Genomic DNA, 15,689 nt, shown 5'->3' with positions numbered 1-15,689 from the left:
TCCACCATGGTCTTCTCCACCATGGTCTTCTCCCTGTAGTGAACCTCTTCAGCAGCTGGTTGTGCTTAGGAGCTGCTTGGATGCCTCTGATCTCTCGTTAGGGTCACGGTTGGTCTTGTCTGTGGCTGTTGCCTCTGGTTTCTGCCTTCGCTTGATTTTGAACACATCCCATTTGTCAGATATGAGGCCCTTGTTGAAAATGATGGAGGTTATCCATGACATCAACAGAATGGACGCTAAAGAGATAAGCATGATGGTAGTGCGGAAAGGGAAGTACTGTGTCATTTTCCCCTCTGCATCGAGCCGGCAGCCCGGGAATTTAATCACAGGAGGGATACCGATGAGGGGCTCCCCACTCAGAATCCTCATGATGATCCCCATGATGAAGCCCACAGACGCGCCATAGCCATTGGACACTTTAAAGAAGAGAATGCAGACCAGCTGGGGGAACATAATTGTGTAGGACATGTCTACACCCACGAGCCAGAAGACCAGAACACTGCTGTCCAAGAAGGTGAGGCCTGTCCCTGCCACACCCACTGCTATTACCGAGATCCGAATCACCCACTGCATCTCCCAGTCCGAAGCCTGTAACAAACACCAGTACAAGTATAAAAACTAAAGTCATAACGTGTAGCAATAATCCTGAACTCTACTTGAATCAACCATGCTTCACCTGTTTCCTGAGGATGTTCTTGTAAATATTTGAAGAGAACAGTGAAGCCGAGGAGAGCAGAGCAGAATCCATAGAGGACATGACCGCCGCAGCTACTGCTCCAATCCCAATCACAGACACATAGGTAGGGGTGAGGTACTGCAGCGCAATGGGAAGGATGGAACCGGCCTGGTCCCGCTCGTATGGAGTGGGCAGACCATACGCAGTGGAGTTCCAGTCTGGAAATGTGTGCAGAACATCCAATATTAAGAACCCACATTAAATCATACAAATTTGCTGTAGTAAGTATTGTAAAACTGATGAGTCTCAGTAATTGAACTTTACCTGTAGAGGCAGCCACTGCTCCCACCAGAATTGAAGGGATGCCCAGCACCAGGCAGAAGCCAGAGGAGGCGAAGCAGGTGACCTGAGCCTGAGTGTAAGATGAGGCCGACAGGATCCTTTGGTAAAAGGCCTGGTATGCAAGTCCACCCAAGGCCTGAAACAATTCACACAGCTATTAGTCATGTGAATGAAGTTCTCTGATACAGTGTGTTAAAATGGATGTAAAACATTTTTTCAATTCTACTAGAAACACAATAAATGTTTTCTACATGTTTGCTCTCATATTCACATAATCAAAGATGTGTGTTAATGCTCACCAACAGCATGAAATCATCAAACCATTTCCCAGCTTGGTCCAGCTCCACTGTCCCGACCCACGGTGCTTGGAAGGTGGCGTTGTAGGCCGTCTGCGTGATGTCCAAGGAGTGAGGGTTGGTCAAGAGGAAAGGCACGCACACCCACTGCATACAAACACAGAAGCACAGCTGTTTCATTCATCTGCCCAAAGATAATGTGCTTCACTTTTACTGTACTTATATGTACGTGCGCTTTCATTATGTAAGTACCTGTAAGTCCATTGGTTGTTTATGCATCATCATGTTTTTGTCACATGCACTTTATCAACTGGCATAAAGGTGATGTCAGAATGTTTTCATAGAGTTGCAAAGTGATAGAAATAGTTGAGTAAAAAGAAAATAATGCTCATGGGACAAACCTCATGTTTTCTGAATATTATGCTATAGCTATTGCAATAATAATGAGGCATCTGGACAGATTACAAGTAAATTATCTGATCCTGGGTCTTTTAGAAAAGTATAAAATCTAAAACTAAATATTCTATATGGTGCCTTGGCTGAACTGACTATGTACTGACAATGTTGGGCATATTCCTTGTGTACACGCTTTTCAAGAGGGTAATGCGATCCGTGTGATAATGATGGTTGTCATTCATCTGAAGGAGAGGCCTGTGTCTCCATGACACCGTGACGCTGTCACAATAGAGCCACTGTTTGAACAGTCAATAGTTGCTACGCACCAGGCTGATGAAGATGAGGATCAGTTGGATCACGTCTGTGTAGGCCACGGAGTACAGACCCCCCATCAGCGTGTAAATGATGGCCACTACAGCCGAGATGATGATCGAGTACACATAGGGCAGGTCCAAGATCACAGCCATGGTGCCACCTGTAACAACAACAGCCTTCAATGAACACTTGGGACTCTCACAAACACAGCCTAAAACAACACATCTTGGCTGACATGCACTCCACTAATGTAATAGTCTATGTTGTTCACTACAGTGTTTCAGTCACGCTTTATAGCGTTAGGCGTCTTTCACACAGACAGACAGATACAATGGACATGCTAGCACCATGTGCAGCAATGACATTGTTTTGTTAATAAGTCCACAAACTGTAATTTTGTATCTGTGCAGATTAATAATATTTCAAGTATATTTTCAAGTATATAACATTCTGGATTATTTTGTTGTAGACATCCAAGAGCTCTTGGATGAGACAGCACCATCAGAAATACACAAAACTAACCTCTGACTTCAAATAAAAGCAGCCTATTGATTGTGACACTAAAACATTTGATTCAAACTCTTTTGGGTATGTAAGAACAATTCTAATACAAAATTAAAATAAAGGAACATGAATAAAGATTACTTAAAAAAAAAAAAAGACATCTTGTTACACAAGGCAAGCAAAACGTCACTACCTGGACCGTTTCTTCAATGCCAGGATCTCCCCAGCCGCAGCCGCAGCCGCAGCCACACCACAACAAGCCTTAAACAGAAAAGGGTCAGATCGCCATCGATCGACACTCACCCCTGCACCAACCCACTACCCCCAACTCACTCCATCCCTGCTGACTGTACCCTCTACCCGTTTCTATTTAACCCCATAAGCGCTGACCCTACCCGTTACTATTTAACCCCATACCCGCTGACCCTACCCGTTACTATTTAACCCCATACCCGCTGACCCTACCCGTTACTATTTAACCCCATACCCGCTGACCCTACCCGTTACTATTTAACCCCATACCCGCTGACCCTACCCGTTACTATTTAACCCCATACACGCTGACCCTACCCGTTAACATTTAACCCCATACACGCTGACCCTACCCGTTACTATTTAACCCCATAAACGCTGACCCTACCCGTTACTATTTAACCCCATACCTGCTGACCCTACCCGTTACCATTTAACCCCATAAGCGCTGACCCTACCCGTTACTATTTAACCCCATACGAGCTGACCCTACCCGTTACTATTTAACCCCTTACACGTTGACCCTACCTGTTACTATTTAACCCCATACAAGCTGACCCTACCCATTACTATTTAACCCCATACACGTTGACCCTACCCGTTACCATTTAACCCCATACACGTTGACCCTACCTGTTACTATTTAACCCCATACAAGCTGACCCTACCCATTACTATTTAACCCCATACGAGCTGACCCTACCCGTTACTATTTAACCCCTTACACGTTGACCCTACCTGTTACTATTTAACCCCATACACGTTGACCCGACCCGTTACTATTTAACCCCATACACGTTGACCCGACCCGTTACTATTTAACCCCATACACGCTGACCCTACCTGTTACTATTTAACCCCATACAAGCTGACCCTACCCGTTACCATTTAACCCCATACACGTTGACCCGACCCGTTACTATTTAACCCCATACACGCTGACCCTACCCGTTACCATTTAACCCCATACCTGCTGACCCTACCCGTTACCATTTAGCCCCATACCTGCTGACCCTACCCGTTACCATTTAGCCCCATACCTGCTGACCCTACCCGTTACCATTTAACCCCATACCCGCTGACCCTACCCGTTACCATTTAGCCCCATACCTGCTGACCCTACCCGTTACCATTTAACCCCATACCCGCTGACCCTACCCGTTACTATTTAACCCCATACACGTTGTCGTTGACACTACCCGTTACTATTTAACCCCATACCCCCATGATCTTTCAGATGTTTTGTTTGACGCTGCAGTAAAAAACATCGTAATGAAGCTTTAACCATTTTCAAACCTTTCAGTCCTCAGTTTTGAACCTGCATAATGTTGGTGTTGTTGTGAACCATGTGAGAAGTCCTTTAGAGGGGAATGACATAACTGCCATATCGCAACTCATTCCTGGGTGGCTGCTTTCCTCAGTTTAGCTTTGGATCTCTCCTCTGCTGAGCAGCGCTGCTGCCCCTGTGCTAATATTAGGCAGAGGAAAGGTGTGATGATATTGGCTTAATTGGCAGCATCAGCGATGGTAGGAAAGGAGATATGAAGGTGCCTCAAATGTTTTTAGGTCACTGACCCACTTTTTATATGCACGCATCCACAGCATGCAGTAGTTTTAGGGTGACGAATGGCCACCTTTTTCTCAGTTTAGTGTCAGAAGTATCGAATAGTGTTTTACTGTGAAGTCTTTTCTGCCAGTATAATATTTCTCACACAAAGCCAAACTTGATCTACATTGATTTGGGACACACGTATGCACGCACACGCACATACACATACACACACGCACACGCGCGCATAAACAGTCTCTTAGCAACACTCCAATAGGTCAGATAGTTTATGTGCCTGCCTCAGTGTGAAAGTTTCTGCTTCTGTGTGCACTGTGCAGCGGCCGCATGACAGTAATGTAGTGTATGTAACAGTCTCTGAAACAACAAGGGCAGAGGGGTCTCCTGTGTCTATATTGGTTTAATAGGTTCAGACTGAAAGGTCCTAGGAGCATTCCTGCTCCATAACTAGGCCTTGTATGGAGATTCAGGACAGCTTTCAGTGCTATCCCTGTCTCAATACATTTTACAATAATGTTAAGGCTTAAATTCTAATCTCCTGGCCTTCAGAGGCTTTTGAAAAAATATCACAAAACATGTCTAAAGACACAACCAGATCTTTAAGTATAAGATCACCTTTCACAATCAACAGGCTGCTGGATGTTTAACTCCTTTTTTCAAAAAACACTGGAAAAGAAAACAGCATTAAAACACACACAATCGAACTACATTCCAAATGCTCACACCATCGCAGACACATACACTCACTGTTACAGTCAACAGGTACAACGGGTATTACAGGGACTGAATGATCTTTAAGTAAAAATATATGATCAGTCAAAAGAGTATTCTTGCTTATAAACTATGTTTGTAAAATGAAGACATTGGCATGCGGCCAGTAGCAGGAAGTAGTAACTGCCGCTAAAAGATCTGGCTCATTAGCACTGTCAGACAGAGCGGTAGCAGCTGCAAGAGTCTGAGTCCTATCCAGTGTGCTCCCTAAAGTAACTTCACCCCGGTGAGTTACTGCAAATTGGAAAGCCGAGCTGCTAAATGCTAAACCATGTTAGCTTACATGTTTCACAGTTAATGTGAAAAGCAGCAGGCATTTATCTAACCCACACAAAGGTATACAGTAAGTAAAGGCCAAACACACATATTCCTTATGATGTTTGAACAGGTCGTAGCAAACTTCTACTTGGCTATTTTGCTGTTAGCTGTGTCAAATCCTCTCTCTAAAAGGATGTCTGTTTATGTGTTCCCGGGTGTTGGTGCCACTCACCCAGGCTGACCAGTGTGCGTGCCACCCACAGGACGTCAGCCACCAAAGCGGGGAATATCAGAGCCGTGGCCAAGGTGTTCCCGTACTTTTTCTGGAACGGGTCCATCATCGTCACATAATTGTTCTCCCTCATGGGCTTAGCAAAGAAAAATCCACCTGTTTGGAAAGGAAGGGACAGTGATGAGGGAGCACAAGAGAAGAGGGCCATTTTTCACCAATAAAGGGAAGAGGCCCCATGGCACAGCGAAAGGATATAGTATGTTTGAACAATTAGTAAGAGCAAATGTTGGTTGTAGATAAAGACGTAGTAAACATTGGCATTTCAACTCAGTGCTCTCCTTTGTTAACAATAGCCAGAAAAAGGGGGAAGCAATATTTCCTTTTCATGGACAAAGTTTCCCTTTTGGCCCATGATCACGCTGGCCTATTGTTGTGCCAGGTGTATGATTTCAACAGTTTACAGACAAATGCCTGGGTTTCTGTGCAGGGTCCGCGCGTCTCCATGTGAACTCAACCCCCTGCACCTGTTACTGTGGGTTACAATCTTGCACCAATGTCTCATAGTGCTATTTTTAACAAGCTGGACACTTTTATTAGCACATGGGATCTACAAGGGGCGGGGTTTTATGGTAGTCTATGCATGTGATAATTTTGCTCTATTGAAATTAGCATTACAATCTCACTACTGTGTAGATGTAGATTTATTTGCCATATGCATCCTAACACACTGTCACCAATGCAATGAAATGTAATCACTTTTATAGAAATAATAAAATAAGCAGTGTATCAATACATAGTATGCCCAATATATATATAAAAAAAATACTCATAGCCTGACGGATGATAATAGCTGTCTTTCAGGCTCTTTGTGCGTGCTAGCAAACTCCTATAGCAAATGCCCGATGGCCACAGTTGGATGAGTGTGTGTGCTTGGTGCGTGTGATGTTACATAATGTTGTTGACAGTGACATACATGTAGGAAAGGTTTCCGTGACACGGCACATGTAACCTACAGCATGTATGCACCAGCCAGTGTAGCAGAGCGCCATGCATGTAACCAAGTCTGTATAAAGTTCATCTTCGGTTAACATTTTAGTTGATTGAAGTCTTTGGCACTGCCACATGAGGACACCCCTCAACCAATGAATCAATTTACATGCCAAGGTTATCAAATTACTCCTTTGGACAAAATCAAAACAAAAGCTTTTCTTTGTTTCTTTTAACAGCACGTCGTTGGTAATGGGTCATTTTTTTTTTTTTTTTGTCTGAAAGACTGTTACATAATCAGTGAAGAGAATAAACATGATTACTCTCACAGGTGTTCCACAAACTTGCACCTTAGGGAGTTTTCACACAGGCTCTAGTTAGGTCGACATAAAGGGGCTTTCGGTCCGAGAGCGGCGCTTTTGGTCAGTGTGAATTGACGCTGGTCTGAACAGCTCCGAATGCGGCTGAAACAAGTGGTCTCAGGCTACTCTCGCGTCTCACTCTGTTTTATGCGAAGAAAGAATGAACACGCACTGCATGAGTGGGGCTGGGTACCTTTTTTTTTTCAATACCACTACTTTAACACCTACTTTTCCGTACAAGTGCCTTAACGGTACTTTTTTCAATACCTGTGTTATTTAAAATCCTAAAACGGCGCAACAGAAAGAACACGGGCCGCAGCAGTGTCACATGTAACTTCATTTTTTGGGCAGAATTCCCAGTTAAGCAGCGATAAAAAGAAAGAAGGGACATTATTACCTTCTGAGCTGCAGGGACAGACCAGATCCACATGAGGACACCGTTTTCTGTCAGCTAAACTTTTCTAAACACACTGCGCTGTTCGACGAAGTGAAAGCGCTCCACACGTCAAAGATCTGTTACATAGTGTGAGCGCTCACTCTGCCACTAATAATTGACCAAAACTGTTCCAAAAATGGCTAGTGCAGAGTGAGCTCTGACTTTTTCCACAAACAATCTTTGCAGCCATTTGGCGCAGCATGGAGTTTAGTAAACAACACGTAACTTCAGGCTCTGCATCATGGGGCACTAAAGGTAAGAGCCGATGTGTTTCTTGCTGTCACTGATTTTCTCTTTGTCTAAGAACTAGTTTCTTATTCAGTCCTGGTTTAGTCCTGTTTTTTAATCAGTTTAGTCTATGTCCTGGTTTAGTCCTGGCTCAGACTGCGGCTCTGCCATCTAATGACTGAAGTGTTAGTAAGTTCTAGCCATAGAATTAAATTGTTGTAGCTCGCTTCTATTTAAGAAAACGTCTGCATTTGTGCTGAAGCGGCTCAATATCTGCTCACGAGTTCAGGTCCTTGTGTCCTTGTGCAAGGCACTTCACCCACCTGGTCAGCGTGAATGGCGTCCTTAATGTAAAGCGCTTTGAGTGCCTAAAGCTAGTAGAAAGGTGCTATATAAATGTGGCTTTTTTTAAATTTTTATCAAGGTACGCATCTTTCCCTTCCTGCTGCAGTACAACTTTCCTCTTCATGGGCCGATTAAAGTACATTTCTCCTCGCTTCGCATATCAGCCATACAGTATTTAAGCACGAGGGAAAGGAGTGACCATAGCCTAACATTGGGGAAGTTTTATTGGCTTAGAAAATTGACATGTTTAATATTATATAGCTAAACGTGGATTGTATAACTACTCATGTAGCCGTATTTAAATAGGGAAAACGTGGAAAAGCTTGGTTGCTTCTCACTTTACTCCCGTTTGGCCTCATAGACGAGAGGAGGCTAAATGCTAACAACGTCGTTGGTCTTGGACTGAGCGCACGCGTAAAGACCAGACAGGTATGCTTCAACTCATCTAAGCTCAGATAAGAACATATCTTAGTATGCAAAAACTGTGGCCTGTTCATTTAATACAAAAAATAATAAGAATTAAAAAACAGTTGGAATTTGTTTCACTAAAAATGAGCATCTGGTCCAAAGCATCTTTTTGTTAATGTTTATGTATTTGTACATGGTCCCTGTCAAATAAAAGGCAAAAATACTTTGGCAATCATATTGGCATACAGAAAGATAGATATGAGTGAATGCAATGATATGTCAGCAAACTGTGCGTTACATACCGAGGAAGAAGGTCAGGACATAGGGCACAGGCATCAGAGCCCACACAGCTCCAAGCGTCGGGTTGTAAGTGGCCTCCGCAATGCCAAGGATAAAGCCTCCCCCCACCCAGGTAGCTGCAAAAATTCAACCTTCAGAAAGTGTGGAATACAAAACTGCATTGTTTTTGAGTTCATGCTCAGACCTACCAGTCAGTGTAAAGATCCCGACCAGTAAATTAATGTTGCGTCCAGCCAGCAACGTGATCTCCATGCCGTCTCCGTTGCACTTTTTCTCTTCTTTCCTGGAGCGCATGGAGGCCCAAATACCGGTCCCCAGGATGACCAGGTAGAAGACGGCCATGATCACCAAACCTGGCACGTTCAGAACCATTTCCACCACTCTCTCAGCACCTATGAGTGACACGCAAGAAAAAAAAAAGAAAGAAAACATTTTGGTATCTTTGTCAGTAATTCCCTCATGATTAAAAAAAAATGTGTGTGAACATGAATGGAAATAAACACCAATTAGTTTTCTCTAGGGCATAGTTGAGGATCTGTTCTGACTTGGCACTCTCCCCCTTTGGCAACTATGCTTTGCATTCTGAAACGACTTTGCATATGTGAAATGTGGAGATCCTTTTCACGTATTTTCGAGTCAAAATTCAAAATCATAGGGTTGAAGAGTTGACTTTCTGAAGGTTTAATATGATTTACAGCATGCCATTGAAAGGTTTGCACCAAATACCAACTGCAAACACTGACAAGTCATCACAAGCTTAAATGGATGTGTGCACGGTCCGGCGCACACAATATGTTGTGCTTATGGCGTTGACACAGGGCTTCTGAAAGCAGTAAAAGGCTTCTATAAAGATAAGTGTTAATCTGCAATGCTGGTTGGCACCCACTTACTCTCGCTTCTTATCACATTTACATGTCTGAGGCCGAGCGAGGGCGTTCAGAAAGTGCCCAGAACACTGACAACCAATTCTTGATGGTGTTTAGGATTATTTTTAGATGTTTAGGGGGCCACATATATAAAAAAAACAAATACAAAATAAAACATTGTCCTCTTAACCAGTTTGTGTCGTCCCAAAAGGGGAATGTCCACAGCAGTTGTACTTTTTACTTTGAAGGTTGACACACCATACATTACACATAACACACAGGTGACATCATTCAACATGGAAGACCTGATTTACAATTTGTTCAGGAAGTGTATGGCTGTGGGGATGAAGCGGTTCTTGAAACATGCTCTGTTGCATCTAAATGTGTCGGCCCGAGGGCAGAAGAGTAACAGATGACTGCGTGAGGTTGTGAGTCACGAAACATTTACTTTTTTGATGACTTTTCGCTGCCATGTTTGACATTTTTGTTAAAAGTCTTCGGTGTTTGTTGTTTCTTGCCTCAAGCTCAATTCCTGAATTAGGTGAGGCCTTTCAGTTTGCAAACAAACAACGGCAATCATTTTGAGCTTCTCTGCCTACGCTGTAAGCCAGTGGTTCCCAAAGTGGGGTCTTGGCCCTCTGGTGGGCACTACAAGAGGCACCTAAAGCTTGTATACAAAACAAGTTCGTTGGAAAATATTGATTTTGAAAGGAATGTACTTGAAACCAGTATTTAGCCAACAACCAATGCTAGCAGCTGCTTTTTATATAATTATAGCTGTGACATGCTCTGAATGGAGTCAATTATTATAATTAGCGGACACTGTGATAAGGGGGAATGGCTGCTGTAAGCTAATAGGCATTAACTGCAGTTTTTAGCTTACATAACGGTACAGTATGACTGACTTGAAAATAAATAGTTATCACAACAAACAGTTTGAAATCTCACTCTTTCATTGCACAACCAGCTGTTGTTACATGATATTGAGCTATAATAGAACGATGCAGTAAATAATGTGTAATTGAATTCTCTGCACTTCGAAGATCGCACTGGCTGTCACATTAATCACAAACAGTACAAACTTACACAGCCTTGCAGCCCACGCCCTGTCATACATGGAGCATTGTACATATGGGCAGCCAGGAATGAAAGAATGCACTTGGGGTGGCAGCCAGAGAGAAAGGAAATGTTTGTTCAAGGAACAGAATGAGATAGGGGTAGGAGGCGAATGTATGCGCGCTATAGGTGTTCGTGTGCGTGTGTGTGCGTGTGTGCGTGTGTGTGTGTGTGTGTGTGTTGTTGAGATGATGTGAAGAGAACGGTCTGAGAGTGGGCCGTTGCCAAAGTCAACAGAAGCCCGAAAAGCTCTGCCACGTGTCCCCCTGTATTACTGTATACATTACAAAAGCAGTCTTGTAAGGCACTGAAGGCTATATCACTATACGCATGACATTTTGACCTGCTACAATGAGACAGATTCAAATCCCGAGGTGGGCAATTCGCAATAAAATAACTTACAAAATGTGTTAGACGAAATGCAAAGTAGCATATGTTTTATTAAACGTTAAAGATGAAGAAATCAACGTGTATTATAGGCATTTTAAAAACTCCTTATAAATGATGACATGTATGATGATGACAGTATGAATAAAATGCAAAACTGTGCCACCGCATGAACAAAAACCGGCTTGACAAACAGTAAAGTCAAGCAGAAGGGACTGTTAAAATGTTAATGAGTTCTTAAACAACAGCCATGCTGGTGACTGACTCCCTGTGGGGCACTGGTATTTTCATTGACTTGTTAAATAAAGCCACATTCATACAGTAGAGACAACACATCACTGACATCACGTTAAATCTCGCAGGGAAGATTCACCGGCAAATAGTTACTTGACAAACTGCACTAAAGCGGCATGGGCAATGTCAGGGGATTAAGTGCAATATACACGCTGCAAAGCTCAGACTTTTTTGGCCAGCTCCCCTTAGTTTATATTTAAATAAAAGTTGGCTCTTTCTCCATCCCTAGAAAGTTATTTTCCAATACATGACCTACTTTAACTGTACTGTGAAGTTTCTTTCTGCAACTGGTGATGGGCGCAGTAGTGACCAGGGTCAGGCTGCCTTTGCTTTCCTGAGGCCAACTCCCAACACTGTGCTTTCTGTTTTTGTCAATATTAAAGGTCTGAAATCAATCGAAAGCACATTTGAAATCTCCGAAGGAAGCGCATTTGTGTGTTCTGGCGCCGTGCCATATAGGCGTCGAACAATGTTAGATCTCTCGAGTCTGACGGATGAAGAAGTTATGTAAACCTTCCGCTAGATAAGAAGCACTGTTATAACATGTAGGCGATCTGGTGATTGCGCAAAAGAGAAATTCCTTTTGGGCTTTTTGCGAGCTGTGGACGCGGGACACCTGGGAGTTTGTGGTCACGTGCGCTGCCCCATGTGAGGTGGGCGTGCGAGCGGGATGGGAGCATTCGAGGCTTTACTCAGCGCAGCCCCCAAATTAGTCTGCTGCGGCGCCGGACCAGCCTAACCAGTATGGGATCAACACATGCCTATCTGGGCCCCCCGGGACAGTGGCTTCACTCTTTATCGCCCCCTATTAATAACTCATCTCTTATACCTCCACATGATAAATAACACAAGGGTCACGTGACAGAAGCCTGGTAACTTTCCACTGGTCGCAATTTATCCTATGAGCATCAAATAAGCAAAAAACATTCACCAGTGGAGATGCTGCGGCCAATCATATACACCCTCACAGTAAAGCATCTTTAAAATGGGCCAGTTATTTTATTATTATTATTATTATTATTATTTGGTGACGATGATTCAACTCTTATAGGAGGCGTTGCCAGAACTTCAAGACTCCTTTACCTTTACTACATGTGTGCAAGGCTGTGAGTTTAGGTACACATATTTGCATGTTGATTTGGCATTTAAATGTTCACACCAGATGCCCAGTCCTGCTTTATTTACTCTGGTTTGGGTCTGAAGAAACAGCACAGGAGCAATTTTGCCCTTACTCCTTCTTTTGCGCACATTATCTAGGTTTTGTTATCTAAATGCGGCTAATAGTGCACAGACAGTGATGGAAAGAAGACATGCATGCTACTGTCAAGGACATAAACTTCTACGCTCATATCTTAGACTCGCATCTGTGAAAAATAACATACAAGAATGCTCTCGAGAGGGCAGAAATTGTCCATAATTGACTCGGTATTCAAGTGCTGGACGGGAGCCAAATAGAGAACAGATGCAAACCGTTTCTGTGCATGGGGAAAGTGTAAACATGTCAGTTTTTATACTGTACATGACTGTATTGTAAGCCTAAACCGATCAATTAGACCATTAAAAAGCACTGCTTCGTAAGGTTTTTTTTGACAGGTGATCCCTACACGCTCTGCCCTCCTCCTATCTGTATATTTCATTCAGTATTCTCTTTCATAGGTGTCTGGAAGTATGCAGCCCCAGCAAAACACTCTTTCTACGAAGACATCCCTCCCACCACGCACACGCCTCCCCATCGCTGCCTCTCAGTACTTTTCCGTTCCACTATACCAGCCTCTTCCACCTACACTATCTGCACTACACCCACTGCAACTTCACCACAAAGTCCGCGTTTAGGAGAAGACTCGCAGGCAACGGGCGCGTGAAAGTCGAGCGGCCGAACGGGGGGACGCAGAGAGTGAGATCAAGTCCGAACAGCGTGTCGGGATCGTTGCCAGAGCTGTCTCACATCAATGTAAGCAATCATCTGTCATGCACAACTCACAACAATGCACTGACAGCCGGCCAGTGTCTGCTGTGTACCCTATGTGTACCCTATGGACTTGTGTCGCATCATAGACAGGGACAAGACACCTGAAAACTAATCGCAGAATTTCCAAAACAAAGCGCCAGCATTCCTAACTTTGGGAACTCCTTTTAAAAATGTAAATGGCACAAAACCACATGAATTGGAGGAGCCATGGGGCACAAAACAAAACATTTAAGTGACGATGCCAAAATGAGGAACTGTGACATAACTTGTGGCAATTTGGAAGATACACTTTGACAAAAAAAAACATTGCAACACCACTACTTTGCTGTGTGCCAACACCTTAGTACACATAGCCCTGATAGTGGCACTTCCAGAAACAACAAGAGCAGCTGTACCCTAAACTGAATTGGCTCCGGAGCAAGTCCACTCACTGCTATTTTGAGAACAGGCATGCACTTTCACTTAGTGTCCCAATTTGACCATGCTCGAATGTCCCCTTGTGAGAAAACACAGACACATATGCACGCACAATGATGTTTTTGTGCCTCTGAAAGGCAAAACAACACAGCCAATAGGATGCCATAAGATCTAACACATTCATCACTGTGTATGTAAGTGTTTCCGTGGTAGAATACGTACCTAGGTAAAGAGTACAGGTGTTATGAAGAGGGGCTAGAGCCTTTTTTTTTTTCTTTTCTTAGACCAAAGGCCAGGCGCAGGAACCACAAGGAGAGAGACTCATGCAAGATTCAGGTCCGAGAGATGTAGTGCAACAGGTTAGTGAGGTAGCACTCAAACTAAAGCAGCTCTTTTTTTTGTGCGGAGGATAACTCAAAGGGGGAGAAATCAAAACAAAAAAAACTTAAGTGCTCATCCAAGAAGAGGATGGAAGCCTCTAGAATAAGCAGTCTGCCTCCCTCTGATTTTAAACCTCAGGAGGTGGGAGGGGTCACCGCGACAAACAGGCCCGAGTGAAGCGGCCACTGCTGCCACCCGATTGGTCCGTGGCTCAGGCCCGCGCAGCCAATTAGTGTCCCGCACAGAGGGAGAGACTCTGCCCTCCCCCAACTCTACCCACCACACCCACATCCTCTGTTGGGCCGGAGGCGAGCAGAGGAATGCTCCGTTACCTGTCCTTTCTTCCCGTTTGTATGCCACATCTTGTGTACACGTCCCCATAGCAAGTGTACACATAGCAAAATACATGAATTTGGCAAAACAGGGTTAAAGTGCGTATGACACATTAGACAACATTTTTGCTAAAACATAATTAAGACAACTATATTTACGATTTTGCTAAAGATTGTACCCAGCTTTCTTTAGTTTGACCATTTTTGTGATGTTTATAGTTTCACTTCCTTATTGGACACCAACAGGAAGTGATATAATAGAGGCAAACAATTTTAAACTGTTGCCGTGCCGACCATGCTAAGTCAAAGGGAAATGAGTCAAACTGCTATGGGACTTTACCTCTATCTATGTCACTTCCTGGGCCAGATCTTGTGGCGGCGCACGGGGCGGCGCAGGCTCTTGGCGAATTATTTTCCGAGTGGCGGCGCTATATGTGCCATTCGCCTCCGCCACCTGTGAGGGGGCGTCACAAGAGGAGGTGACACAAGAGGTGTCTGTGAAATATGGTATAGATATTGCTATGAAATATCAATGAAAAAGATAATTCTATCTTTTCCATATGTAACAGTGCGAGCTGTCGATATTACTCCGCCCGTCAGCTGGGGGGCGCTGTATAAAAGGGCACAGTCTACCTGCGTTCGACCTCTGACCTCTTGTTCTTCCGTCTGCTTGGTGTGGAGGTGGTGTAGCTCGGGCTCTCGTGAGCAGCTATGGGTCTGGGGTGCGCTTCAGGCGCAGTGCGAGATGGCGGTGCTGTAGGTGGGAGGTGTGGTTCCCCACGGGCCAGTACGCGAAGCATGACGTCCCCGCGTGAATGATGGATCCAAAAGCGGAACAATTCGCCTGCATAACAACAATCACCACTGCTGCTTTGTGGACCCGGAAGTGATGCCGAAGAGTGTCTGTGAACTGTGAAACGTGACAAACGGATGTTTGCCATCCCTTTTTGTTTTTGTTAAAGAAATGAACTGAACTGGAACTGAACAAGTGACGACTGAAACTTAACTTAATTCGAATTAGAAAATAAATTGGATAAAACTATTGGAACGACTTGCCTCTTCAATGAACGAACCTGTGGTCCTTTTCTTTTAATGTGGTACATATGTGTTAAGCTAAAGCCTTCCACTCTGTCACATTTGGCGTTGTCTCGGCGGATCATTGAATAAATTAAAGGCAGCGTTCCACTTAGTTCTGACTTATGACGTGCAGCTGTAAGTCTGTTTAAATGGCATTTAGCATTTTTTTGTGTAG

The 15,689-nt window shown here is 43.9% G+C and overlaps 1 protein-coding gene across 1 annotated transcript; it reads right to left on the bottom strand.

Annotated features, from left to right (window-relative positions):
• Positions 1-14,158, bottom strand: LOC306960827 (high affinity choline transporter 1-like). The gene is made up of 9 exons (XM_079553405.1): positions 13,947-14,158; positions 8,864-9,067; positions 8,678-8,791; positions 5,610-5,765; positions 2,037-2,185; positions 1,318-1,461; positions 1,001-1,154; positions 677-894; positions 1-588 (listed from the first exon to the last, which is right to left on the bottom strand). The coding sequence occupies exons 2-9, from the start codon at positions 9,045-9,047 to the stop codon at positions 49-51; spliced, it is 1,659 nt and encodes a 552-aa protein (XP_079409531.1). The 5' UTR covers positions 9,048-9,067; positions 13,947-14,158; the 3' UTR covers positions 1-48.
• Between the last annotated feature and the right edge of the window lie 1,531 nt (positions 14,159-15,689).

This window comes from Gobius niger (assembly GCF_951799975.1).
Source record: "Gobius niger genome assembly, chromosome: 3".
Lineage (NCBI taxonomy): Eukaryota > Metazoa > Chordata > Actinopteri > Gobiiformes > Gobiidae > Gobius > Gobius niger.
Note: the sequence above shows the minus strand (reverse complement) of the source record. Positions and strands in the feature narration are given on the sequence as shown.